This window comes from Delphinus delphis, chromosome 15 (genome assembly GCF_949987515.2).
Source record: "Delphinus delphis chromosome 15, mDelDel1.2, whole genome shotgun sequence".
Lineage (NCBI taxonomy): Eukaryota > Metazoa > Chordata > Mammalia > Artiodactyla > Delphinidae > Delphinus > Delphinus delphis.
The window spans coordinates 50,747,607-50,774,055 of NC_082697.1; the positions used below are offsets into that span (position 1 = coordinate 50,747,607).

Sequence of the window (26,449 nt, forward strand, 5' to 3'; positions counted from 1 at the left end):
TCTCAAGGACTCTTTCGAGGATGAGGCCACGTGTGTAGAGTGTGGGAAGGCTGGATGGAAAAAGCAGCAAGAGGGACCCCAGTTTTTGAGGGGTCACTGGGATTAGTGAGGGGACCCGAGGGTCAGACCCTGGCTGGACAGTCCTGAAAGGGACCAGAGTAGGGTTGCCTGATCTAGCAAATAAAACCACAGGACAACTAGCTACACTTGAATTTCACCTAGGCGACGAAGAACTTTTTAGTATAAGTATATCCCATGAAACATTTGGGATATACTTATACTTAGCAAAACAAAACATGTTGTTTATCTGAATTCAAATGCAACTGGATGTCCTGTAATTTACCTAGGAATCCTAGCCCCGCGTGGGAATCAGGGGATGGATGGGAGGGAGTCGATGGTGCAACCCGGCCTGGAGAATGGGTCTCAGAAGGGTGAGGTGCCCGAGTGGGGAGAAGGCTGGGGTCGCTGCTTCGTCCACCGGCGCCGCCCGATACCGCAGAGGCCCGTATTGAGGAGGCCCTGCCCCAGAACTCTAGTCTCGTCCCCGTGCCTGCTCCCCTTACGCCCCTTGGTGTCGCCCTAATGGCCCATCGATAACTCTACGCTCAGCCTCGGCCTCTATCGACTTGCTCCGGCTCCGCTAGGCGTCCTGGACCGCGGCGGAACGCAGAGCAGCAAGTAAGGTACGGAGGCCGCGGGGCGAGGGCTGGAAAGCGGCTTTCAGTGGCCGGGAGAGCGCGCCCGGGGGAAGCTGGCTCAGCGGGACGGAGTCAGGGTGGTCGACGGAGCACCGGGAAGCTCGAGGGTCCAGCCAGAAAGCGCCCCCGCCCATCAGGTCCAGCCACCGGCCTGCTACGCATGCGCAGCCGTAGCATTCAGGCTTTTCCCTCCGGCCTGCCCGCTTCGCTGCGCATGCGCGGCCCGGCCCTGCGGCGGAGTGGCGCCCCGGACGTGACTGTCCCCTGCCGGCCGCGGGTAGGGTGGCATTCCGGCAGGGTTCTTGGGACGGGGAACGGAGCATGCGCCTTGGAGCTCGGCGCTGTCCTTCGCCGGGTGTCACGCGTATCCCTGAACCTCTCTGAGCCTCAGTTTCCCCACATCTAAAATGGGGATGATTTTATTTTTTAGCACCGAGTAATCTGTTGTAATCTGTTTAGGACATAGAGAGTATTCCCTAAACACTGCACTCCTCTCTCTTCTCCGGATGCTCTGATCTCTTGACTCCTGCCGGTCAGAACTAGGGCCCTGTGTAGATCCGAGTCTTTCAAGCAGCCACACCATGAACACGTCTCCAGGTACGGTGGGCAGTGACCCCGTCATCTTGGCCACTGCAGGCTATGACCACACGGTGCGGTTCTGGCAGGCCCACAGCGGGATCTGTACGCGAACGGTGCAGCACCAGGACTCCGTATCCTCCACTGTGGAATTGGGGCAGGTGGTGCTGGGCAGGATGCCTGGTAGGGATAACAGTCTGGGCAAAGGCCTCCGGTGGGAAGGATGGGCTCTGTTTGTCATCTTCCTTAACAGACCTAGCAGGTGAACGCGCTGGAGATCACACCTGACCGCAGCATGATTGCTGCTGCAGGTACCTGTACTCTCGACCCCAACCCCTGATTTCTCACAGGTCCATCTAGGCGCAGCCACACTTCAGTTTGGCCTGTGCCCCTAGGTTACCAGCACATTCGCATGTATGATCTCAACTCCAATAACCCCAACCCCATCATCAGCTATGATGGGGTCAACAAGAACATCGCGTCTGTGGGCTTCCACGAGGACGGCCGCTGGATGTACACTGGTGGGGAGGACTGCACTGCCCGGATCTGGGACCTCAGGTGTGGGGTACTGGGCAGGAGGGGTCTGCTGCCTGGGTGTGTGGGGGTGAGGGCCAGGCTGGGAGACTGTCTTAGGTCAGGTCCCCTCCAAGCAGAGGCTGAGACGGGGTTTTCTGTGCAGGTGACTTACTGAGGGCCAAGTGAGGAAAGATAGGGCAGGGATGAAGACCCACAGAGACAAGCAGAGCCTCAGCCTGATCCAATAGGCAGCTCTGGAATGAACTGCATCAAACAATGAGCCCCGCCTTGAGGCAAGGGGCCACCCTTTATGCCCCTCTGAGTCAGTTATTGGCTTCAAGCTGCCCCTGGGGAGGGCCAAACCGCCCAAGTATTTCCTATGGGATAGCTCCCATCGTAGAGAGACAAGATAAGTAGCCAGGGAAAGGGCCTTTCGGTGGAGTACCAATAGCATCCACTATAGACAGAGTGTGTCCCCCACCTCGAAGGTCCCGGAACCTGCAGTGTCAGCGGATCTTCCAGGTGAATGCGCCCATTAACTGTGTGTGCCTGCACCCCAACCAGGTGAGGGGGAAGCACAGGGCTGGGCACCCTGGGGCTTTGGAGGGCAGGGGTCCTGCCCCACCTCACATCCCCTGCACCTCAGGCAGAACTCATTGTGGGTGACCAGAGTGGCGCCATCCACATCTGGGACTTGAAAACTGACCACAACGAGCAGCTGATCCCGGAGCCTGAGGTCTCTATCACATCGGCCCACATCGACCCGGATGCTAGCTACATGGCCGCGGTCAATAGCACTGTGAGTCCCAGGGACGGGTGTGCAGCTCAGCTCCCAGCCCCTTACCTCCCTTATTCCCTGAAGGTGGGCTTATTCCCCAGATGTCCCTCTGGCCCCTCCCCTCCCCCCACAGTCCTGCTTCCCCGTCCTGGGCTTCAGCTCTGACCCAGCCACCAAAGCCAGAAACCTGGGTGTCACTCCTGATGCTACCTCTCACTACCTGCCATAGCCCACCCAGCAGTCCAGTCACCTCCATCTCCAGAGTCTTTCCAGTTGTCCGTTTCTTTCTCCTCCCTGTCTCCTCCTGATCCAAGTTTCCCTCGTCTCTCCCGACAGTGATTGCAGCCTCTCTGACCTCCTTCCTTCCTCTGTGACCTCCCCCTGCCCCTAACCCATTTTCCCTCGACTGCCAGAGCATCCTTCAGCAGTACCAGCCTGACTGCATCCTTCCCTGGGTGAACTGCAAGATGCCCTAGGCTCCTTACCAGGGCCTCAGGACACTGTGATTTGACCCCTGGACTCCTATCCAGCCTCATTTTCTTCCTTTAACGTCCATTCAGTCTCAGCAAATCAGTTGTTCCCGACATCCCCAGACCGCCCACTTCCAAGCCTTTGCCCTGCTGTTCCCTCTATCTGGGTGCTCTCCTCTCATCTTGTTCTTCACATTCTTGTTGGCCAGCGGCATCCTTCAGGAAGGCCAGGCATGGCCTCCTGCCCTCAGCTCATCAGGTATGGATGGCCCTTGGTTGGGGCCAGGTCACCCAGGTGCTCCTTGCAGGCAGGGCCAGATGTGCCTGTCACATGTCCCCTGGCCCCCAGATCCTTGTGCACAGCCACAATGTTGGATGGCAGCCCCTGGATCTAGGTCTTGCTGCCAGGGCATCCTTCCCCACCTGTCAGACTGGAGGCTCCGGGCCTCCCGTGACTTCCCTCCTACACCACAGGGGAACTGCTATGTCTGGAACCTGACTGGGGGCATTGGTGACGAGGTGACACAGCTCATCCCCAAGACCAAGATCCCAGCACACACCCGCTACGCCCTGCAGTGCCGCTTCAGCCCAGACTCCACGTGTGTGCAGGGCCTGGGGGGCCGGGAGCCCTTGCATGGCTGCGGGGAGGAAGCAGTGTGCCTGGGGCTGAGGGCCTAATGCGTTGGGCCTGCTTGGAGGACGGCAAGGGGGTACAGGATGGGAGTGGCCGTTGATGACACCCCTGCCACGCTCACACCCACCCCCAGGCTCCTCGCCACCTGCTCAGCCGACCAGACATGCAAGATTTGGAGGACGTCCAACTTCTCCCTGATGACGGAGCTGAGCATCAAGAGCAGCAACCCTGGAGAGTCATCCCGAGGCTGGATGTGGGGCTGCGCCTTCTCGGGGGACTCCCAGTACATAGTCACCGGTGAGCCCCGCCTGCCTGCCGTGCCTCCCCGCGCCCGTTGGCCCGGCCTGGGGCTGCACTCTGAGCCGCCACCCACGCTCTCCCTCCCTGCAGCTTCCTCTGACAACCTGGCCCGGCTCTGGTGCGTGGAGACGGGAGAGATCAAGAGAGAGTACGGCGGCCACCAGAAAGCTGTTGTCTGCTTGGCCTTCAACGACAGTGTGCTGGGCTAACCTGTGTCCCCTCAGGATTGCAGGCAGCTGTCCAGGCGGCACCAGCTGGATGTGTCTGTCCAGCTGCCCAGATCAGAGTGACACCCCATGGCTGGTCTCTACCATCCTAGGCTCGCTGGACCTGACTGACCTACCCTGGTCCCTGGCCAGACTAGACTGGCCAGGCTGGTCCATCCTGGGACTCTCTCAGCCCCGGCTGCTTACATGGATGTGAGGAGGCTCAGGAGGCCCACCCTAGGCAGCTTGCATTCCCTTCAGAAATTCTGGACCCACAGGGCCTAGAGCCGCTGAGGGGGATCCGAGGCTGGTGCCCATCCCCAAGCCAGTGCCTCCTCCTTCCCCTCCCTGCCACTGTTTCGTGTCCCGAGGCCACAGAGGACACCGTCATGGCCAGGTGGAGTTGTTTATTAGCCCCGCCAGCGGCTACCCTCCATGGACTGGTGATCGTGCCAGCCAGCTGGCTGGCCTGAGGGGCTGCGCTGCAAGGGCTTAGTCCGGGAGGTAATAAAAGCAGACGGACATGCAGATGTTGCTTGGGAAGCAGATGTCGATGCATAGGTAGATCAGCCGCTGCCTCTGGGGCCCTGGGGGGAGGGGCCTCCATGATCCCTAAAGGACTCCTTCCCCACCCCGCCACCGACTGTCCTGCGGGAGCCCAGGCCCCTCCGCACAGCCTGCCCCAACTCACTCTCTGCTCGTCGGGCCCAGTAAATGGGGGTCTTTGCACAAAGGTTCCGCACAGAAGCCCCCACCTGGGCAGGGTCCACCTCACGGCTCCCAAGCACTGCCAGCAGCTCCTGGGCATAGTGGGTGTCCTGGCTGGGGCTGCGAGTCCCTTGGGGCTGCAGAGAAGGACACTCGCACTGCCCCTGGCTGGGTTGGGCCCACATGTCCCTGGACATGCTGGCATTGTGCCAGCCCTGCCCTGGCTCTTGTCAGCAGCCTCAACCAAAGGAAGATAGAGCTTCTGTTCCCCTGAAACTGGAGCCCCATCCTGCCCCGGGCCCAGACCACACACAGGACCCTTTGTCTGGCCCCTGGCTGGAGGCTCCTTACCCAAGAGGTGTTCACCAGCAGCTGCAGGGTCTCGCGGTCTCGGGGTTCCATCAGGCGGAGGAAGCAGGCCCGGTGCTCTGAGGGGCGGTAACAGACACAACCCTGGGAAGGCAGGCAGGTGAGGCAGGGCCACCTGAACATCCACCCCCGCCCCCACCCCCCTCCCCAGGCCACTCACGCTCTGCCCGTCGAACAGCACTGCCCAGCTGCCGTTGCTCTGAGCTGGAGTCACCCTGATGGTTGCCACGTTCTGGGCCACGTCCACCTGTTCGGTTTGGTTGGACCAGGGTACCCTGGGGCTCGGGAGGGTCAGACGGAGCGTCTGCAGCAGTGGCTAAGAGTGGGAAGCAGGAGCTCAGCTGGCCAGGCTGGAGCAGACCCCAACACTCCCCCAGCCCTGCTGCGAGGCTTCTAACCCCGCCACCCCTCTGGTCCTCCTGCTGTCTGCTCCGAGCCCTGGCTCCACTGGAAGTGTGGGCTATGCTGGTCTCTCTTCCTCCTCCCCACTGTCTGTGCCCTGCCCGGGTCCTGAGGGGGCCTCACCTTGAGAGGGCTGTGAGCGAAGCCAAGAAGCCCTCCAGCCACAGCCCCAGCGGTGGCCAGTGCCAGCAGCAGCAGTAGGAGGCCAGGAGCTCTCCAGCCCCCGTGGCAGGGCTTGGTCTTCACGTGGAGGCACATTGCAGTCAGTGGGGCCTGGAGTAGAGACCAGGCAACAGGCTGGCTCAGGGAAGGAAGGGGCTGAGGAGGTATGGGAGGTGGACGCTTCTCCTGCCCCTGCAGGACAGGCCCTGGGTCTTTGTCCAAGGAGAGGGCACCGAGTGGTGGGAGGCACTCACCCCGACAGGTCCAGACCCGGGTCTCTCGGCCCGGCAGCTCCCCTGCTCCATGATGCAGCCCTGGTGACAATGTGCTGATTGTCTGCTGCAGCCCGGGAAACCTCAGGACACCTCCGATGAGTCAAACAATCGACCTGGCCCCTTCCCCTCCTGACCCCCCTGCCTCCTCCCCAGCCCAGCTACCTGATATCCGGGTCAGAGACAGGTCACCTGGGGAGGCTGCTCGTCACTGTGCCTGGCTCTCCCAACACCTGGCCTGTGCAGACCAGAGCACACATGGTCACGGGAGGTCATGAGAGCGTGGCCACTGTGGAAGTCAGGACCCAGCGGCTGGCACAGAGAGCAGCTGAGGCCTGGCTGACTTTATATAGGGAGTCTAGTTGGGGGCAGATTTAATTTTTCCTAAAGAAGCCTGTTTCTAGTCTCTCGGGTTACCTCTACACTCCCAGGACTGGGTACAGGGCCTGGCACGCAGCAGACCATTAACAAGTGCCTGTTTCATGAATGACAGGCATGGGACTCTGTGCCACTTCCCTTTCCTCCCCATGCACCCCAGCTGCTCCCAGCTGCTTCCCAGCCCCCACCAACACAGGGCACCCCCCCAGGTAGGTGCCTGCCTGAGACCAGGATGGCTTCCAGGAGGCTCCACTGCGGTGAGGACAGCTTCCTGAAATCTCCTGCACGCCCCAGGATGGTTAGGTCAGCCTCATGTCCACTGACCCCTGCCCTGCCCAGCGTGGCTTTCTCTGACTGGTGCCGCGCATTTCTAGCTGCTTGATGCTGTGGATCCCAACAGTTACTGGCCCTCAGCACTGGCAGCTTTCAGGAAGTGCATTCCTTAACCGGCTTCACCCCATGGCCCTTTCATACTTTCTTTGTCCCTTGTTTTTCCTGATTCTTCAGAACCTGACTCCCTGCAGTGGGCCTGAAATGGGGTGGAGTTGCTGTGGTCAGCGTCCCAACTCTGGAATTGGAATCCCAGAATGGCCTTGTACTGAATGTACCTGGCCCTGCTGCCCTTTCCACTGCCCAGCTGTGGTGAGACAGCTGCACCCTGTGTGATGGCTGCTGTCTAGGCGAGAGCGAGGAACACCAGAGTCAGCTGGGGTTTGAGAGTTTAATATACCTTTGGGTTCACACAGTGCAATGGGGTGTAGACATGATGCACAGGGCTCCCGGGCCGCCGCCCAGCAGAAAAGGGAGGTGTTGCTGGCTGCTGCACCTGCCGCGTGTTCCTGGTGTGGGTGACAACGCCCTGACAGGCCTGCTCAATATCCTGACCCACCTTGAGCCGACCTCGCAGAGCCAACGTCAGCACCACCAACCTCACAGGCGCCCGCTGCCCTCGTGTTGCCCACGGCAGAGTCCGAACCCCAGACACCCAGGCCTGGGGGGAGCTGGAGGCTCAGGACACCCTTTATTGCTCTGAGCACTCTTACGAGAGTTAATGAAGGAGCACTGTGACCCTGGGGCTAGGAGAAAAGTCACAAGATCTGGGCAGATGCCACTGGGTGCAGGGCGAGGCGCCAGGAAGGAGTCGGCCAAAAGGAACAGCTTCCCAGGCCCTACCCTACAAGTGCGGCCAGAGAGTCTGCTTATCAGGCCTATTCTCAACGGTCAGCAACTTAGGGAACAGGCAGAAAAAGCACGGCCCCCTGCCAAAAACCCTTGGCTAGCCAGTGGACCCTTCCAGTCCTCCAGATGGCAACTGACAAGGGACTCCAGGGTCAAAATAGGTGGCCTCATGGACCATTGACATATGACACCCATCCCAACCAAGACAGGAAAAGACTGGATGCTCTGTAAAACGACTTCTTGTTTTGAGGGACACCTCTTTCCTCCTCTACCCAGAGGGAGCCTTGGGTGACAAGCATTCCTTAGCCAGCACATGCCTTTGGCCATACTGCTGGCTGCGGGGCACGGAGACTTCTTCAGTGGGATTTTCCCTACAAGACAGAGCACAGCTATTAATCGACACGCTTACGGTTCAATTCCACCACCTGACAAAGTTGTTCAAAAGTTAAAAAAACTTTTGGTACCAATGCTGCTCTGAGCTCCCTGCACGGCAGCCCAGAGTTCAACGAAGGCATTCATACCCTCCTGGCGCTCAGCAAACAATATGCTCAGTCCAAGTCACCTGGGTTTATATGCACATTTGGAAAAGATGAGGTTTAGCCAGGCTGAGTTTACAGAACTGCACAATCGTGCATGAGGAGTTGCAGCCCTGGGTATCTAAAACGGAACATACACTCAATTGTGACATCAGAGTGGTTTTTAAGGAAGTGTGGGGTGGTGGTGAGGGCAGCACCCACACCCCATGGACAGGGAGACATCACCTGAGACCAGCCCTTTCCTCCACTCCCAACCTGCAGGTGAGGGGCTGAGGCAGCAGTAGGCTCCTCTGCTGATGACCACACAGACGGGGCCCTGGGTTTCTCACAACAGTCAAAATAATCAGCCCCTCCTCCCCAAGATCCCTGAAATTTTCAATAAAATACATGACACCCCTAGACCCACCTCAGTCCCATTAGCAGGCCCCAAGGTTACCTGAATCCTAGACATATGCTGAACCCAACTGCAAGACCAATTGGCACCTAAGGCCCAGGACCCCCACAATGCCCTCCAAGCTTAAAAGTGCATCTTAAAATATAAGCATTTGTAAAAATCCAACCCCCCAAACATTTACTTACAAGGTTAACAACTAGTACCTTTGCTTAACTCCAAGTAAGCAAACTTGAAGCCACCTAGCTGAGTGATGCTTAAGCCCCACCTATTAATTTGGGTGATTTTCAATTTTTTTTTATTTTGGAGATTAAAGACACTAAATCTTTAACCTTGAAGGGCAGGCAAAAGGTCGGCTATGCTGTCAACATAGAAGTCAGGGACCATTTTCTTCTTAGACAGGCAGTCACTTTCCTGATTACTCTTCACATCCCGCAGAGTGGAGACCCCAGTGAGGGTCAGGATGGTCTTCAGACCACAAGTGACGCCCAGGAGGATGTCTGTGTCCAGGCGATCACCCACCATGATGGTGCGCTCCGGGTTGATGCCATATTCCTGGGACACGCAGTCGAAGATGAAGCGGCTGGGCTTCCCTATGACGTCGGCTTGGCGCTGCGCGGCCATCTCCACGGCTCGGACCAGACAGCCGGTACCTGCGGGGCGGAGAAGGAAAGGAGGAGAGTGCCGGGGGTCAGAGGCCGGGAGGGACCCGTCGCTCGCCCTCCAGCCTCCCTCCCCCGGGGCGCACGGACCCGCGATGAAGCGGCCGTTCTCGAGTGGGAGCCGGTTGTCCATGTTGGTGCCCACGAGCAGGCAGCCGGGCTGCTGCAGGTAGCGCACAGCCTTCGTGAGCTTCATGTAGCTGAAGTGTGGGTCGAAGCCCACCACGACGGCGCGCACATCAGGCTCCAGGGGCTCATCCAGCCAGGCGCTGGGGCCGTCGCCCTGCAGCGGCTCGGGCCCCACGCCCACGCAGGAGACGCCCACGGCCTCCAGCTCGGTGGCCAGGGCCACGCTGCCCAGCACGTAGGCCTTGGGGGTCGGTAGACCGGTCAGGCGCTGGCGCAGGTAGAGCGCGGTACAGTAGGCCGTGCCGAAGACCTCGCTGCCGGCGCCGGGCCCCGTCGGGCCGCCGAAGCCCAGGCGCCGCAGCTTCTCGGCGTAGGCCTCGCGGGTCTTGCTGCTGTTGTTGGTGATGAAGCCGAGGCGCTTGCCGCGGGCCCGCAGCGCCGTCAGGGTCTCGGGCGCGCCGGAGACCGCCGTCTCACCGCGCCACAGCACGCCGTCGCAGTCGAACAGCACCGTGTCCACGTCGGCCAGCAGCTCCTGGGCCCGCTTGGCATTCAGCCGCACGCAGCGGCCCTCGTCGCCGCCGGCCTCCACCTCCGCCATGGCCCGCCGCCGCCGCCGCCGCCGCCGCCACCGACCGCCAGCTCTTCCTCGCAGCCGCCCGCCACCGCCCCCGCCCCGCCCCCGGCTCACTCATTGGCCACGCGCCTCGCACTTGCCGCCCATTGGACACCGCCTGCGCCAATCCGCCCCCGCCTCCCGCGGGCTGCAGGAGCGCAGCGCCAACCTTCACGGTCCGGCGCGGGCAGGCAGGCAGCCATTGGCTGCCAGGCCCTAGGCGCCCCGGTGACTGGCTGGCAGGGAGCCAACCGGCATTCTGCGTGGGACGCTCACTGCGGAAATTCAGCGGAGGAGCTGGAGAGTCGGCGCAGGACGTAAGCCTGCCGTTCATTGGCTGCCGCGGGGCAGCTCGCCCATTGGAGGCTCTTGGTCAGCTTAGGTGACGGAGGCCCTTAATCCAGTGACCCCCCCCCAAACCGGCCGAGCCGGCTGCTGATTGGCTGGCTTGTCTCCGATCTTGCCGGCGGGGCTCACCGTAGCACCGCGGCAGAAGGCGGGGCCGCGGTCCCCTTTTAGGCCGGAGTCACGTCCGCACCTTTGCCAGGGCGGGGCTGGGCTGTGCCCTCCGCCGTGGACACAGTCCGGACAGTGTCTGCGCGTGGGCCGACTACGGCCATTCCTGAGAGCCAGCCGCAGGCTCCTTCCCAACAAGCGTCACGTTCTCATTTCCAGTCGTTCGCAAAAACGCTTTCCTTGTGCCTTGGTGGTCATGTGGACGAGTAATTACAAGACAGTGGCTTTAGGGTCTAAGAGAAGGGCAGTAGTGCCTAGAACAAGCACTCAACAATTGGTCGCTATTATCATCATTATTAGGTATTAACTTTTATGGAGGCGTAACATACAGTAAATTGCATAAATTTTAAGTGTGCAGCTTGATGGAATTTTTACATCCCTGTTATGCATGTGTAAACATAGCCCAGGACTTCCCTTGTGGCTCAGCGGTTAAGAATCCACCTGCCAATGCAGGGGACACGGGTTCGAGCCCTAGTCCGGGAAGATCCCACATGCCGCAGAGCAACTAAGCCCGTGCGCCACAACTACTGAGCCTGCGCTCTACAGCCTGTGTGCCACAGCTACTGGAGCCTGCGTGCCTAGAGCCTGTGCTCTGCAACAAGAGAAGCCACCGCAATGAGAAGCCCACGCACCGCAATGAAGAGTAGCCCCTGCTCGACACAACTAGAGAAAGCCCCCACGCAGTAACCAAGACCCAACGCAGCCAACAATAAATAAATTTATATATGTATATAAAAACATACCCTAGATCAAGGTATAGAATATTTCCATCACTCCAGAAAGTTCCCTCAAGTCACAATCCAGTCCATAGCGGTACCCCTCCCCGAACTGCTTTTCTGACTTCTGTCACCATAGAGTGAGTCATAGCCTCCTTTGCCTGTTCTAGACCGTCTTACAGGAGCTTACCCTGTGTACTCCTCTGAGTCTTGCTTCTTTTGGATCAACATAATATCTGTGAAGTCCATTCTTCTGTTTTTTTTTTTTAATTGCCACATGGGTCATTGTAAGAATATACTCCCCTGATTTTTCTCCAGGTGATGGACATTTGGGTCGCTTCCAGTTTGGAGCTATTGTAAATAATGTCCCTATGAAGGTTCTTGTTCCTACACACTCATTTGTGGATGTGGGCCCTCATTTCTCTTGGGTATATACCTAGGAGTGGAATTCCCAGTTCATAGAGTAGGTGTATGTTTCTCCTTATTACTTTCACTAGGGCCACGTGACAGAATAGCAGGCCCCAGCTTCCTGAGCGCTTACCCTGTGACAGGCGATCCAGGCCTCCAACTCCTAGCGTGTCAAATCCCTGCTCCTCTCTTGGGCCCCAAATCTCCATAATGTCTACTCTGGACACCCCTCACCCCCAAACCCATGAGGTAAAGCCAGTAACCTCAGTACCCTTAAGGCCCTGATTGTTTACCTTCAGCCTGTTCTTTGGTCTTGGCTGGCCTGGGAACACCTGGAGGGCAGGGGCCATGGCCCACGAGGGCAGGATATGCAGTGTTCCTGCCTGGCGCACCCACTAGCCAGGAGGGGAGCAGCACCTTCCTCCCTGTGTCTTCCCACTCAGTTTTGTTGGTGGAGCCGACTGACACTGGGAAGAACTGGATTTGACAGAAGATCACAAATCCTGCTTTAACACCCGGAAACATTCAGTGTAGGTGGTTCACTGGCCAGAATGAGAAAACACTGCTCTGTTCAGCCGTAGGCTGCCTGGTGCAATATTTGCCCGGTTGCCTTGGTTTACTGGGCACTCAGTAAGCATCTAGGCACTGAGTGCTGCTTCTTACCTGCATTACCTTGTCAGAATCACAGGACAACCCTGAGAGGCAGAGACAATTAGTGTCCCCATTTACAGATGAGGAAACTGAGCCACAGAGAGTCACCAGCTGAACAATGCAGAGTTGGGATTAAACTCAGCTGACCCCAAAGCTGAGCTCTGTTTGGTTTAACATCCCCTGTAGGTTGTAGAGTCTGAGCTGGCATAGTGGGAGAGATGGAACGGCCAGTATCAAGAGAGGGGATGGCTGTGGACAAGGTCCTGAAGGAGGTTGGAAAGGACGGTGCCCTTTATTGGGGAGGACTGTCCTTGGACAAGGTGCCATGCATCTGGATGGGAGAGGAGCACAGCATGATCAATCGCTTTGTGTCCCTGACACACAGTAGGTGCTCATTATATACCTGCGAATGGACGGCACCAGGGTCCTACCAAGTGAGGAAGCTGGACCACAGGTGGAGTGGGGCGTGGACTTAGGTGGTACAAGGACACTAATCTTCATAGCATTGCATGGATTTGAATTGTATTAGAAAATACCAATAGCCACTGAAAATGTTTTCACAGATGTTATCACTTCCAATGAGCTAAGCAAAAAAGGGTGTCATTGAAAAAGGACTGAAGGGAATTCCCTGGCAGTCCAGTGGTTAGGACTCCGAGGTTTCACTGCCGAAGGTGTGGGTTCGATCCCTGGTTGGGGAACCAAGATCCCGCAAGCCGCACGGCGCAGCCAAAACAAAACAAAACAACAACAACAAACCCTTAAAAAAAAAAAGAAAGGAAAAAGGACTGAAGTGGCAAAAAAAAAAATTGGAAGCAACCTAAATAATCTTCAACATGGGATTGGTTGAATAGATTTAAGTACATCCAAGGAAGGGAGATTGAGTAGCCATCATAAAGGATAATGGAGTTCCTGTCAGGCTCTGACCACAGAGAAGCCATTATTGACTATCAAACACACAGTGTGCAGGTGGAGCCCACGCCGAGGGCAGGGTGGGAAAGGAGGCCATCTGGAGGAAGGAGGACTTTGGGGAAGGGAGAAGGCCTGCCCCTGGCCACTCCGCCTTCCAGTGACCTCAGGCCCACTCCTGTTGCCGCTGGTCTGCCTGGGCTTCAGCTGAGGTGGGGCCTAGAGCTCACTGGGTCAGGATTCCCTTTTCTGACCCCCAGGGAATAACCAGGCAGGAGCCCTGGCCCGTCCCTGACAACTCTGTCCTACAGGTTCTGGAGCATGGAGCAGGGCAGGTTGTCTGTCTCCCCGGGGCCAGCTCCTCCTCATGTCCATCCACAGCCAGGCTGTGCTCTGTCTTTGAAATCCACCCCCACTCCATTCCTCTAGTGGTCTTCCTCTTCCTCTCTGATGCTGGCTTTCCCATCACTCCCCCACACATCCTCAAGTGAGGTGTCCTCCTGGTCCTCTCTTCCCAGGTGCCCCCTAGATCCCTCCTGCTCCATAAGTACCCACCTGCTCCTCCGCCTGTTTGTCCCTCTCAGAGACTGTCCATCCTAGATCTTCCTTTCCTGCACCACAGTCAGGAGGATCCTTCTGAAACACTGTCACTCTCTGTTTAAATGCCTGCAATGGTGAGCAAGCCCCCTGCAGAAAGCAGCCCCATTTTTACCCCAGCCTGACTTCTGGTGATCCAATCTGTGCCTCACACATCCCAGCTCCTGACAGGCTAAGGGTCCTCAGTTCCTTAGCTGGGCAGCCCCAGCATGCAGACAATCTCTGCTGGTGTCCTTCCCAGGGCAGAGCTGCCCACTCTCTGTCTGGGCCCTTGTGTCCGTGCTTGGTCTTTCCCGGAGATTGGCCTTCCTGGAGGGAACTGGGTTTGATTCACCTGAGTCTTTGGAATCTAGCACTGGGCTGAGCCACAGAGAATAACCAAGCTGGGAGAGCACGACCTGTGGGTTTCTAGCCCATGACTCTGGACAGACCTGGGTTAGATCTTTGGTCTGCCCTTGGGCAAGTGTTCCATCAGTTCTGTGCCTCAGTTTCTTCTTCAAGATGGGGATGATTGGTATCTTAAATGAGAAAATCCTAGAACGCACTTAGCTTCAAAGAACTAATGCTACCTTAAAAAGAATAAAAAGAATCTGTATGCACATGTTCATAGCAGCACTATTTACAATTGTAGATTAGGTGGAAACAACCCAGACGTGAAAAATGAAAATCAGTCTATTCATATAATGGAATATTATTCAGCCACAAAAAGGAATGAAGTACTGCTGCATGCTACAACCTGGATAAACCTCAAAAACATCATACTAAAGTGAAAAAAACCAGATGAAAAAGACCACGCGTGTAATTCTGTTTATATGAAATGTCCAAAAAAAGCAAATCCACAGAGAAAGAAAGTGGTTTGCTAGGGGCTGGGGGGAGGGGAGAATGGGGAGTGACTGCTAATGCGTACAGGTTTCCTTTTGGAATGATGACAACGTTCTCTAACTACATGTTGGTGATAGTTGCACAACATTGTGAATGTACTGTCACTAACGGTAATTTTTATGTGTACTTACCTGCTATCTAGAGCTCGTGTGCCACAACTACTGAAGCCGGCACGCCTAGAGCCCGCGCTCCACAACAAGAGAAGCCACTGCAGTGAGAAGCCCGCGCACCGCAATGAAGAGCAGCCCCTGCCCACCGCAACCAGAGAAAGCCCGCACACAGCAACGAAGACCCAACGCAGCCAAAAATAAAAATAAAAAATAAATAAAATAAAAAATAAATAAAGAATGAAAGGGTTAGTGAAGCTACCCGTGAGCCATCCCCAACTCGGGTTTTCCCCTGTGGCTGGGTCAACCATCAAGGGAGGTTCTGCCACCCGAGGGGGTCGGGGGCGGGCAGCGAGCACCACTCTACTGGTCCGAGCTGGGGCGGCGTCTCGGCAGCCGCCCACTCGAGCTCGGATCGCGGCTGGGCACCTGCGGCGGCAGCACCGGCTCAGGGCCGGTCAGTTGGCGCCGCCAGTTCGCTAGAGCCTTGAAGGAGCTGCCGGAACCCAGCCCCAGCCACGCCCAGCGGGCCCTCCCAGGCCCCGATCCTCCTCCTGTCAGTCCTCTCCACCGTAACTACACCACTCCCAGTAGTCCCGCCCCGTCTCTTCTCTCCCTGAGCTTGGCCCCGCCTCTGCGGTTCCAGGCCACACCCTTCGGACTCCGCCCCGCCTCCTGCCAATCAAACCCATCCTGGCTCCGCCCCATCGCCCTCCTCCCGTCTTCTCGCTAGCCTTGGCGCGGCCCGTTGTTATGACGACACGGTCGTAAATCCGCCATCTTCCTGCGGCGCGTTGCGACATGGAGGGCGCGATGGCAGTGCGGGTAACAGCCGCGCATACGGCAGAAGCCCGGGCCGAAGCCGGGCAGGAAGCGGGCGAGGGCGGGGTCGCGGCGGCGGCGGCGGCGGCGGCGGCCTTGGCCCCCGGTGGCTTCCTTGGCCTCCCGGCGCCCTTTAGCGAGGAAGGTAACAGGGCCGGACGGGGCCGGGAGCGGCCAGGGTGGGGACGGCTCAGCTTGGCTGGTGGAGGCCCCGAGGGCCTGAGCTGATGGCGCGACAGACCCTCCCAGGCCCGGTTCCTTGCAGACCTCACAGGTCCCCACGGCACCCCTCATAGCCTTCCACGAGCCCCCTGGTTTCCTCAGATCCTCAGGCCTAACCCTGGAGGGGCGCCCATCACCCCCGTGGGCTCCAGTGCCCACCCGCGGATACTCACCTGTGTCCAAGCCACCGGGGCTGTCAGTGTAGACCTCGGCGATCGCCTCCACTGCCTGCCCCGCCCTCAGGCCAGCGGCCCGGCCCCCCTCTGCCTCCCAGTCTCGACAGGGCCCTGCCCTCCTCCGCGCCCCCTCCCACTTCACCTGATGGGCCACTGGGGCCCTGGCCGGGGTGTGACTGGAGGCTCCGGGAGGGCGGGGCCTCGGGTCTTTCCAGCACCCGGGGGGAGGCAGCAGAGCCCAGTGCTGGAAAGCTGCAGCCAGCTCTGTCCCAGACCTGCCACTTTCTAGCTGTTTGATCCTGGGCAGGTAACCACATACCTCTCTGAGCCTCCATTACCCCTTACAGAATAGGGATGCTACTGTTGAGGATAATGTATCGAGTACTTTCCATGCATCAGCATTTTTCATTCTCAAGCCAGCCCTAGATGCCATTATTATTATTACTATTATTATTCCCATTTTGTGGATGAGGAAAATTGAGGTTCAAAGATGTGAAAGTGACCAGGTCACCCAGCTAGTAAGTACCAAGGACTTGTTGGATACCAGGATTGTGTGACTCCTCAACCCACTCCCTTAACTTCTGGGTTCTGCTGCCTCATAGGATGGTGGTGAGAATCAAAATAGAGGATGTATGTGAATCTCTGAGAACAGTTCTGGGGACACACAGGGGCACTGATAGCTTTTGGAGACAGAATTCTGGTCTCTACCCTCTGAGCTTGTCCCAGGAAGCTTTAGACTGGGCCAGGCAGGAGGGGGTTGGTGGTGATATCGGGGTGGTGGTCTTTGTCCCCACAGGATTTGTAATTCTCAGTACATCATTTCTTGCTCCTTATTCCAGCTTGGGTAGGTAGCTTGGCATGGGGGGCAGTGCTACCCGCAGAGGGGTCTCTTTGGAGGTTGCTGTGCCCTGCTGGGCTTACCCAGGGCCTTATCTCACTCAGTGTTACAGGGGCCGGGTGTGTCCCCTTCTGTGGTGGGGATTCCTTCAATGGCAACACGCTGGTGCTGAGTCAGACTTGGGGAGTGGGGTGGGAGGGTTAGGAGGGTACAGTCACCTCAGTGCTTGGCTTGTGACTGTGAACCATCTGGAGGGGACCGTCCTCTGTCAGGTGGCCTTCTGTGAGTCTTGGCTGTGGTTTGGCCCTTTGCTCATTAATCCAGTAGACATCAACTGGGCTCCTTCTGTCCTCCAGGCCTGGGTTTGACCTTGATGTGGGACTGCAGTGAGGTGGTGGGAACTGGCAGACGTTTATGAAAGCAGAAGGAGCATCCCCCTATCCCTTGGGGTAAACAGCAGGGTGTCTGGGGTAGATCCTCAAGTTCAGGTTCTGGCCCCAACACGCACCAGCTGGGTGGCCTTGAATCTCAAGTTGTTTTTCTAGAGAGGGAGTAGTCACTTCTGTTTCCTCAGGGTGCTGGCCGGATTTGCTGCTGGCCCCAGTAAGATGCCCAGCACATAGTAGGGGACTCAGTGAGCCGGAAGTCTCTCCTGCAGGACCTGGGGCAGGCACTGGCTGGTCAGCCCAGATGGTGAGGGGCTCAGGTGCGGTGGCCCATGGCCCTGGGGTGTGGAACCCCTCTGGGAAGTCCCACCCTGCGCGTCTTCACCAGAGTACGGAGGTGCCGCCTGTTTGGAACCAGTGAAGCAGAAGTCAGAGTGAGAAAAGAGTGGTCATGGGTTGAGGGTGCCCTACCTCTCCCATGTTTGCTGAGGACTGGCCTCTCAGCTAGAGCCTGTACACACACACTGAGTCAGCCCATTTTACAGATGAAGAAACAGACCCAGACCTGGTCACTGAGGTGCCCAAGGGCACATGCAAACCCCAACCAGTCTTAAACCCTGGTCCTCCACTGTCCCCAAACCAGCTTGGCTGAATCCCTCTGCCTCCCAGCTGCTCCCTGGGCCTCTCTCCCCTTATCTGTGAAGTAGGCGTTTTGGATCCCTACAGCCTAAGTGCATGGTCAGGGTTATCCCCTGCTGGATGCTGCTCTTCCTAGGGTGGGCACTGCTGTAGACCCCCGGAGAAGGCCTGGCACCCTGGGCTCCCAAGAGTGTTCTCAGCCCCTTTGGGAGGGCTGGGGAAGGCGTCTCTGGTTCTGATGCCACCCTTGGGTGCATCTGCCTGGGGCTGGAATCCCTCCCAAGCCCCACTGACCGCAGGCTCGTTGCAGATGAGGATGACGTGCACCGATGTGGCCGCTGCCAGGCGGAGTTCACCGCCTTGGAGGACTTTGTTCAGCACAAGCTCCAGAAGGTCTGCCAGCGGGTGCCCCAGGAGGCCCTGCCTGCCACCAATGCTACTGCGCTGCTGGGTCAGGAGGTAGCATCCCCCTACTGCCATTGCACACGTGCGTGCCCTCCACCCTGCCCCTCGGCGGACAGCAGGATGAGGAGGTGGAGGCATGTCGAGACGGACCTGTGCCACCGGGGTGGGCAGAGGGCAGGCATCCGGCTGTGGGTGGGTGACTCCCGGCGGTGCTCTGGGCTTTCCCGGATGGCCTGGGATGCGGGCCCTCTCAGCAGCCTCTGGTTGAAGCCTGCACAGTTGGGGCCTGGGGTCCCTCCTTTTTTGAAGCCTGAGGGCCTGCCCTGGCTTAGGGATATCATGGTGGCTTTTGTCCTTTTGTCTCCTGTCCTGTACATATGGTTCCTGGGGATCCCACAACTCTGTCATAAAAATGGCCAACTTTGTTGCACTCGGTGTGTACTCGGGCTGTATACGCACAGTCTACTGAGGCCCATGGCACCCCTGTGGGCGCTCTTGTCATCCTCATCCTATGGAAGTGGGAAAGGAGACTCGAAGAGAAGTCAGGTGCCTCTGGTCACCCCGGGAATGGCCCAGAGGAGTGGGCCCAGAATTGTCTCACTCTGACTCTGTGCTCTTTTCCTGCCCCTCCCAGAGGTGTCCTCTCCTCCAGAAGGCCCCCGGCCCCACATCCCTGGGGGGCCTTTGCCCCGATCACCTGGCTGGGCTGTAGATGGAGGTGCTCACCTTCATCTCTGCAGAGCCAGCTGAGCCTCAAGCTGGAGCTTCTAGTCACTTCATCCTGGAGTCCTCCCTGAGGGTGCTCAGGGCTCCCCATGGGGCCCTTGGTGGCTGGAGGCATTAGAGTGATGGGGCCGACCCCTGGGCCTGGGGTGGAGGGTTCAGGCTGGGAGTCAGGCTCAGAGCAGTGGTCCGTTGGGGGAGATGAGAGGCCCCACCCCAGCCATCCTGCATGGACATAAACCTGAGCTCTGGAGCCCTGGAGACGAGTCTCCTCTGTCCCCTGTCACCCAATGGCAGGTGGAGCCAGCAGCAGCAGGCTCAGAGGAGCCCATCACCGTGGCCCACATCGTGGTGGAGGCAGCCACTCTCACGGCAGACATCAGCCACACTCCTGACATTGTCGGTAAGCTGGTTTGGCCCCACCATGGCTGTTCACGTGTGGCTTTCTCAGTGCTGAGGCATTGCTGACCTGTTAGTCATCCACGGTCAAGGCTGGAAGCTGGGGACCTCTGCTGCCTGTGCCCCTCTGCTGTCCCGAGAGCAAAGCCTGGCTGAGGAGGGGCTGAGACCTTGTGTGCACCTTCCCCAGGGCAGGGCCTGCAGCAAGAGCAGGCATTGGCCACCAGGCCCTGCCCTGCCCAGAAAGCGGAAGCCCAGAACCTGGGCAGCCCTGGGGGACACCTGGGCCTCGGGGAGTCTTCACTTTGCGCATAAATCATCAGCTGGCTGCTCTCTCCTGCTGCTGCCCCGGACTGTCTCTGCCCTGGTTCTTTTGGAATCTTCCCTACTTTTTTGCCACCCTCCAACCCCAACCCTGGTTCCTACTTCCCACCCCACAGTTGGCTCTGGAGGGTCAGGCTGGGGTGTGCGTGGGGTGCACCTGCTGCTCCAGCTCTGCCCTGACCTGCTGCCCGACCTTGGCCTTCACCTCCCCAGTGCTCACTCCCTCCGGCGTGGGGGTGGCGATTCCTATCCTGATTCTCACATGGCCTTTAAGAGCATACAACGCCAAGTCAGGCTCTTTGATGGCTTTTTTAAAGTGCAGTAGGGCAGGGAGTGTTGGGGTGTTGAGCGGTCTGGATTGGGTCACGTGCTGCTTAATAGGAGGCAGGTGAGCGTGCAGCTGGGACATTCAAAGGGCAGCCCGAGGGAGCCGGGGGCTGGGTGTGAGTGTGGCAGTGCAGGGAGGCTGGACTGGGCCTGATGGCACGGGAGGTTGGGAAGGGAATGGGCAGGGGCCTTGGCAGGGACGTGAGTAGGTGACTGGACAGGAAACAGGTTTGGGCAACAGGTAGAACTTGGCCTTGGGAAGCCCTTGGGACCAGCTGGAGTAGGAAGAGGTGGGGAGGCGACCTGGGGGAGGGGAACCTCAGAGCAGGCTGTTCTGCCAAGGTCCCATCCCAGGGAAGCTACAGGACCTGTCCCTGTCTCCACACTGTCTTTCCCCCGACATTCCTGTGGACGAGGACGGTTGCCTGTTGCTCCTCTGGGATAAGACGGCTGACGTGGGAGGTGGGGCCACGCCCAGCCCTGGTGTGGAGTTTGGCTTCTTGGGTGGTGGTGTCATATGGGAAAACAGGTTCCCTGGGTTCAGGCAGCATCTCCAGGCTCTGGCCCCCTGGCTAGCCAGGCCCTGCCTACCATCCAGCCTCCAGCTGGCCCAAGCCCGCGGCTGGGCAGCTCCTTGTGCTCCAGGGGCTCCTCTCTGGGCACCCGCAGCCTCTCTTGCACCCTTGGGAGTTTCCCCTTTGGGAATTTCCCCTTTGCAGGCATCCTGGGTACCCCAAATGTCCCTTTGGTGTCAGCTGCTCAGCGATCTGGAGCCCAGGCCAGAGTCCTAAACCACCAGCTGCTGGCATCACAGGGCTGGGGGTTCTCAGTCCTTGCTGGGCTGGGGGGTGCAGTTCCCAGGGACTGCACAGGGGGCTGGATACCCACTGCAGGCTCTCCTGCCTCTTCCCTGGAAACAAATATGCATTCTGTCTCTGGACTCGGGGCAGCCACGTTCCCCCCTTCTCTGATCCCTCTGTCTGCTGTGCCACACTCAAACTCAAGTCCTAGCCTGGCAGAAATCCCTGTTCTTTTGGAAATTCACTCCTGAGGGGGAGGAAAAATAAAGCTTCAAGCATGTCAGCTAGGGCAGGAGGGAGAGGTGCCCTTAATTGTTTGAGTCACGGCACTTCTGTTCTGTTTTGGGAAAATGGCTTGTCAAAACACGATGCCAGCCTGATTGAGATGGTTTCTAAGAAGCGGCTTCACAACCGATTGCCACGTGTTGTTTTCATGAGCAGAAATTGTGAAGTGTGTTTACAGCTTAGCTTTGCACAGTGTCAGATTTCTTCAACCCCCATGAGAGCTGCAAAAGCACAGCCTTCCTTCCTCAGACTGTCCTAGGCGTGTCGAGCGCTCCCTCTCCCAGGCTGGGTCTCTTGCCTGCCTGTCTTGAAACCGATGCTGGTGGGTGATCCCCAGAGGCATTTCCTCCTCACGTTAGCCGGAGCCAGAGCAGCGAGGAGGCCGATGGTGGCGAGTTGGCCTGTCCACTGCCTCTGTGCCGGAACTCTGCCGCCCTTGGACACAGCGGGACCCCTGTGCACATCTAGTCGTGCGTGCCTCTTGGCTGAGGGGAGGGGGCATCCGTGCTCATGGTGGGTTTCCCTGCTGAACACATTCTGGAGGCCTGGACCTCCTCTAGGCAGCTCCATGGAGTCAGAGCACAGTACCTCCCACCCTTTCAGGCTGAGCAGGCGCCATGTGCTGGGGCTGGGGGTTGGTCAAGACAACTCCACTGTGCCACAGCAGTGTCCTCGGGCTGGGATCCGAGGAAGCAGCAGGGCCCATGGCATCCCAAGGCTCAGGCTCATCTGCCTCTCCTCAGGTGGTGGACACATCAAAGAGGTCATCGTGGCCTCTGAGGCGGAGCCGGGGGACAGCGGGATGGCAGAGGCCCAGGGCAGCCCCAACTGTCAGGGGCCTGGGCTCTCTGGGGAGGGTGAGCAGGCCCAGGTCAAGCTGCTGGTGAACAAGGACGGCCGCTACGTGTGCATGCTGTGCCACAAGACCTTCAAGACGGTGAGGCCCTGGGGCCGCGGGCGCACTGGCTGTGGGAGCCAGGCCTTCCCGCTCCTGCCCAGGGAGGTGCCTGAGCCTCGCCGCCCCTCCCCCACAGGGCAGCATCCTTAAGGCCCACATGGTCACCCACAGTAGCCGAAAGGACCACGAGTGCAAACTGTGTGGGGCCTCCTTTCGCACCAAAGGCTCACTCATCCGGCACCACCGGCGGCACACAGGTGAGCCGGCCTCGGGCCTGGGGCCGGGAGCTGCACAGCATGCTGCCGCTGGCCCTGGGGGTGCCCCGGCTCCTAGGCTTCGTGGCCCCTTCCTCCTGGTGGTACTCCAGGCCTGCCTTCCCCTCAGAACCAAGTCAGCGTCCTGCCCGAGGCTGACGCCATTCTCTCTGCAGATGAGCGTCCCTATAAGTGTGCCAAGTGTGGAAAGAGCTTCCGCGAGTCGGGTGCGCTGACCCGGCACCTCAAGTCTCTCACCCCGTGCACAGAAAAAATCCGCTTCAGCATGAGCAAAGATGTGGTTGTTGGCAAAGAGGACACTCCCACAGGTCAGTGTGGTCAGGGGCTCCCTGCCCCGGCCCTGCCTGCTCTCTGAGTGCCACCCTGGTTGGGTGTTTCTTCATGGATTCTCTTGGTTCTGCCTTAAAGGGCCTGGTGCCTCCACCGTGGGGACTGTTACATCATCGGCAATGACAGGTGGGCCCATGGAAACTTCGCCTGTGATTCACCTGGTGACAGATGCCAAGGGCACTGTCATCCACGAAGTCCACGTCCAGATGCAAGAGCTTCCCCTGGGCATGAAAGCCCTCACCCCAGAGGTGGGGATAGGTCAGGGGAGGCCTTTGTCTGCTCAGCACCAGGCTCTGTTCTGGACACTGGCTCCATTGGGAACAGGACTGACATGGGCCTGCCTTCCTGCTGCTCAGTCTGGTTGCTGGGTGGGGAAATGGGAGACCCAGGTCATGGCAGGGAGGGGCAACGGAGAGTGAGCTGGGGATGAGGTGGGGCAGGGGAAGGCAGGTGGAGTGGGCTGTGGGGCTCCCAGGGGCATTCCTGAGTGAAGATGCCAGGTATGCACGGGGGCCCCTGGGGCTGCCCTGTGCGGTGGTGGCGGGTGGGTGCTGCGTGCCGGGCTGCCTGGCCAGCCTCCCTTTGCCTCCCCTGCAGCCCCCCGGCCCTGAGGAGCTTCCCTGTTCCAGCGAGGGCAGCCGTGAGAACCTGCTGCACCAGGCCATGCAGAACTCCGGCATTGTCCTTGAGCGGGTCCCTGGGGAGGAGGGAGCCCTGGAGCCAGCCCCTCCCACTGTGTCCAGTCCCCAGCCCCTGGGAGATGGTCCCCCAGAACTGCCGCTGCTGGAGGTGGAACAGGTGGAGACAGTAGGTGCCTGCGCTGCCGGCGTGCCCCTTCTGGGGGGCTGGACCTTGGGTACAAAGTCACCATGCTATCCTGGCCGCCACCAGCCTCCTTGCTGTGCTCCCTGAGGTGGAAAGTTGCATCACTGTCTGCAGTGACTTTGTCCCCTGATCTGTTTATCGCCTTCCTTGGGCCCATTATGGAGCCTCCCAGGGTCAGGGTGCCTCGGTCTGGCCTCCACGGTGCTGCTTGGGCCCAGCCCGCAATGGGTACTAGAGGTGTGCTGTGGTCCCCCAGCAGGTGGCCAGTGAGGCCTCAGCTGTGCCCAGGACCCACCCGTGCCCTCAGTGCAGTGAGACCTTCCCAACGGCGGCCACCCTGGAGGCCCACAAAAGAGGCCACGCAGGTGGGTGGCAGGATGGTGGGGGTACTGGGCAGTGGACGGCCGTGGGTAGCCAGGAGGGGCTCTCGGGTGTGCCGTGGATGGTCAGGGTTGCCTGTGGGCAGGTGGCTAGGGTGGCGCCCTCGGGTGGTGGTCCCGGCCTGACACGGAGTGTGGCCCCAGGGCCGAGGCCATTCACATGCCCGCAGTGTGGCAAGGCCTTCCCCAAGGCCTACCTGCTCAAGAAGCACCAGGAGGTGCACGTGCACGAGCGCCGTTTCCGCTGTGGGGACTGCGGGAAGCTCTACAAGACCATCGCCCACGTCCGTGGCCACCGGCGTGTCCATTCAGATGAGAGGCCCTACCCCTGTCCCGAGTGTGGCAAGTGCTACAAGACCAAGGTGGGCCCCTGATCCCCCATCTGTGGGCTCCCTGCTCCCTAAGCCAGATTTGTCCCTTGTTCCGTGCCCCCAGACCTCCCTCCTCACCCCTCACCTGACAGCCTGCTCAGTCCTAACCGGGGCCCTCAGAGGGGGCTGGGAGAGCCAAGGCCAGGCTGGCCCTGATGGTGGGTCTCCACAGAATGCCCAGCAGGTGCACTTCCGGACACACCTGGAGGAGAAGCCGCACGTGTGCCCGTTCTGCAGCCGAGGCTTCCGGGAGAAGGGCTCGCTGGTGCGGCACGTGCGGCACCACACGGGCGAGAAGCCCTTCAAGTGCTACAAGTGTGGCCGCGGCTTTGCCGAGCATGGCACACTCAACCGGCACCTGCGCACCAAAGGTAGGGCCGGGAGGTGGCAGGGACGGGGTGGGGGGCCGCGGCCGTCCAGCCCTGACCGAGCTCCCTGCCACAGGGGGCTGCCTGCTGGAGGTAGAGGAGTTGCTGGTGTCCGAGGAGAGCCCTGCAGCAGCCGCCGCCGTCCTCGCCGACGACCCGCACACCGTGTTGGTCGAGTTCTCATCCGTGGTAGCCGACACCCAGGAGTACATCATCGAGGTGGGTATGGGGCCACCAGAGTTCGGATGGGGCCTGGGGCGGGCAAGGCTGACTTCTGATCCTCCGTCCAGGCCACTGCGGATGATGCAGAGACCAGCGAAGCCACGGAGATCATCGAGGGCACCCAGACAGAGGTGAGGGGCTGGGGGATGGGCGGGGTGGGGTGGCCTGGCACCCTCACCAGACTCATGGGCTGAGCCTTGAGCCACCCACAGGTGGACAGTCACATCATGAAGGTAGTGCAGCAGATCGTGCACCAGGCCAGCGCCGGGCACCAGATCATCGTGCAGAATGTGACCATGGACCAGGAGGCAGGGCTGGGCACAGAGGCAGCTGCTGCTGACACCATCACTATCGCCACCCCCGAGAGCCTGACGGAGCAGGTGGCCATGACGCTGGCCTCGGCCATCAGCGAGGGCACTGTGCTCACAGCCCGCTCGGGTACAAATGGCGCCGAGCAAGCCACTGTGACCATGGTTTCATCAGAGGACATTGAGATCCTGGAGCATGCGGGAGAGCTGGTCATCGCCTCGCCGGAGGGCCAGCTTGAGGTGCAGACAGTCATCGTCTAACACGGGCGCCTGCAGGGTCCCGGGGGGCTGGGCTGGGGCAGGGGGTGAGGACCCCGAGTGCCCTGCCCTTGCCTGCCTGGCCGAGTACAGAGAAGATGGGCATAGAACTCAGGCGTTCAGAGGAGATGTGGAAGTGTAAATACACAGAGTTTTTGGTTGCTTTACAATAAAACATGAAAACCCGCCGCTTGTGATGTTGCGGCAGTGGCAGCCTCAGGGGCTGGTGCCACTGCCCTGGCAGGTTCCTCTGTGGCAGCCCCTGCCCGCCCAGGGATCCCAACAGGGCTGGCGGCACCTTGGCAGTGTGTGGGTGTCATTGGTATGTGGACAGGCAGCCTCCTGCCGCTGCCTTGCCCAGCTGGAGCTGTGACCCCAGCTTCCTGAGGCCCATAGAGGTGGGTGGGAGGGGATGCTGCTTCCTAGCCTCCAACCCTGGGGCCTCCCTGGGGCCGGGGAATGAGACTGGGAGACCCAGGAGTCTCGGCTTTTTACCTTGAGGTGACAGCACGTGGAGAAGCAGCAGGAGATGCCGGGCCACAAATGGGGCCGGTCTTTCCTGATTGTGTTGACTTAGTTTCCCTGAAGAGATGCAGCTTGAGGGAGATTCTGGGTGACCGAGTTTCTTGGGGGCAGGGACAGGAGCAAGACCTGGACCGTGGGCATGTCTGGTCCTCTTTCCCAGTCCTGATGTAGCTCTTGGGGTGGCAGGGCCTTCTGAGTCCCTGTTCTAACAGGCTTGGGGGCACCACAGCAGTCTCAAGGTGGATCCCCTGCCGCCTTGCCCTGCGGGGGTGGGGGTGGTCTCTGTGGGAATGGGAGCTAGGAGTTACAGTGTCCAATTCGTGGAGGGGGCGGGACCCAGTGCAGTCCTGGCCCCTCCCTGGAGCAGGGTTTCAAATACTCACGGAGCTGGGGCGCCAGAGCTGCTGCTAGACCAAGCCCTTGCAGTCTGTCCTGTGCTGCAGACACACCCCCAGCTGGGACCTCTGACTTCTACTGGGACCCAGATCCTAAGCCTCTGACACAGCCAATCCACATACCTCAGGTGAGTCTGGGGGGGGGGGCGGGGTACTGAGCCGGGGGCTGGATGTGAATGGAGT

The 26,449-nt window shown here is 59.3% G+C and overlaps 4 protein-coding genes across 16 annotated transcripts; 2 read left to right on the forward strand and 2 right to left on the reverse strand.

Annotated features, from left to right (window-relative positions):
- Positions 1 to 650: 650 nt before the first annotated feature.
- Positions 651 to 4,688, forward strand: MLST8 (MTOR associated protein, LST8 homolog). Of its 5 annotated transcripts, none has more exons than XM_060031531.2 (9): positions 651 to 683; positions 1,335 to 1,408; positions 1,534 to 1,585; positions 1,670 to 1,832; positions 2,279 to 2,354; positions 2,437 to 2,589; positions 3,513 to 3,637; positions 3,806 to 3,969; positions 4,063 to 4,688. In XM_060031531.2, the coding sequence occupies exons 3-9, from the start codon at positions 1,570 to 1,572 to the stop codon at positions 4,179 to 4,181; spliced, it is 816 nt and encodes a 271-aa protein (XP_059887514.1). In that variant the 5' UTR covers positions 651 to 683; positions 1,335 to 1,408; positions 1,534 to 1,569; the 3' UTR covers positions 4,182 to 4,688. The 5 variants fall into 5 exon arrangements, with proteins under 5 accessions (XP_059887514.1, XP_059887512.1, XP_059887511.1 ...); XM_060031529.2 differs by having other exon boundaries at positions 655 to 683; positions 1,236 to 1,408; XM_060031528.2 differs by lacking the exon at positions 651 to 683 and having other exon boundaries at positions 842 to 1,408.
- BRICD5 (BRICHOS domain containing 5) lies at positions 4,542 to 6,124 on the reverse strand. 3 transcript variants are annotated; one of them, XM_060031535.2, is made up of 6 exons: positions 6,074 to 6,124; positions 5,781 to 5,930; positions 5,416 to 5,571; positions 5,238 to 5,339; positions 4,870 to 5,023; positions 4,542 to 4,765 (listed from the first exon to the last, which is right to left on the reverse strand). In XM_060031535.2, exons 1-6 carry the CDS (start codon positions 6,122 to 6,124, stop codon positions 4,671 to 4,673), a joined length of 708 nt encoding a protein of 235 aa, XP_059887518.1. In that variant the 3' UTR covers positions 4,542 to 4,670. The 3 variants fall into 3 exon arrangements, with proteins under 3 accessions (XP_059887518.1, XP_059887517.1, XP_059887516.1); XM_060031534.2 differs by having other exon boundaries at positions 4,604 to 5,023; XM_060031533.1 differs by lacking the exon at positions 4,542 to 4,765 and having other exon boundaries at positions 4,865 to 5,339.
- A 1,052-nt stretch (positions 6,125 to 7,176) lies between these two features.
- On the reverse strand, positions 7,177 to 10,036 carry PGP (phosphoglycolate phosphatase). Of its 2 annotated transcripts, XM_060031544.1 has the most exons (3): positions 9,328 to 10,036; positions 9,098 to 9,228; positions 7,177 to 8,019 (listed from the first exon to the last, which is right to left on the reverse strand). In XM_060031544.1, exons 1-3 carry the CDS (start codon positions 9,965 to 9,967, stop codon positions 8,005 to 8,007), a joined length of 786 nt encoding a protein of 261 aa, XP_059887527.1. In that variant the 5' UTR covers positions 9,968 to 10,036; the 3' UTR covers positions 7,177 to 8,004. The 2 variants fall into 2 exon arrangements, with proteins under 2 accessions (XP_059887527.1, XP_059887526.1); XM_060031543.1 differs by having other exon boundaries at positions 7,177 to 9,228; positions 9,328 to 10,030.
- Positions 10,037 to 15,566: 5,530 nt separating this feature from the next.
- On the forward strand, positions 15,567 to 26,388 carry E4F1 (E4F transcription factor 1). 6 transcript variants are annotated; one of them, XM_060031536.1, is made up of 14 exons: positions 15,567 to 15,732; positions 18,159 to 18,307; positions 19,274 to 19,379; positions 21,855 to 22,048; positions 22,146 to 22,266; positions 22,440 to 22,592; positions 22,693 to 22,862; positions 23,212 to 23,421; positions 23,696 to 23,804; positions 23,964 to 24,181; positions 24,363 to 24,561; positions 24,635 to 24,777; positions 24,849 to 24,911; positions 24,993 to 26,388. In XM_060031536.1, exons 1-14 carry the CDS (start codon positions 15,567 to 15,569, stop codon positions 25,347 to 25,349), a joined length of 2,358 nt encoding a protein of 785 aa, XP_059887519.1. In that variant the 3' UTR covers positions 25,350 to 26,388. The 6 variants fall into 6 exon arrangements, with proteins under 6 accessions (XP_059887519.1, XP_059887521.1, XP_059887524.1 ...); XM_060031538.1 differs by having other exon boundaries at positions 23,699 to 23,804; XM_060031539.1 differs by having other exon boundaries at positions 15,597 to 15,732; positions 18,159 to 18,387.
- The last annotated feature ends 61 nt before the right edge of the window (positions 26,389 to 26,449 follow it).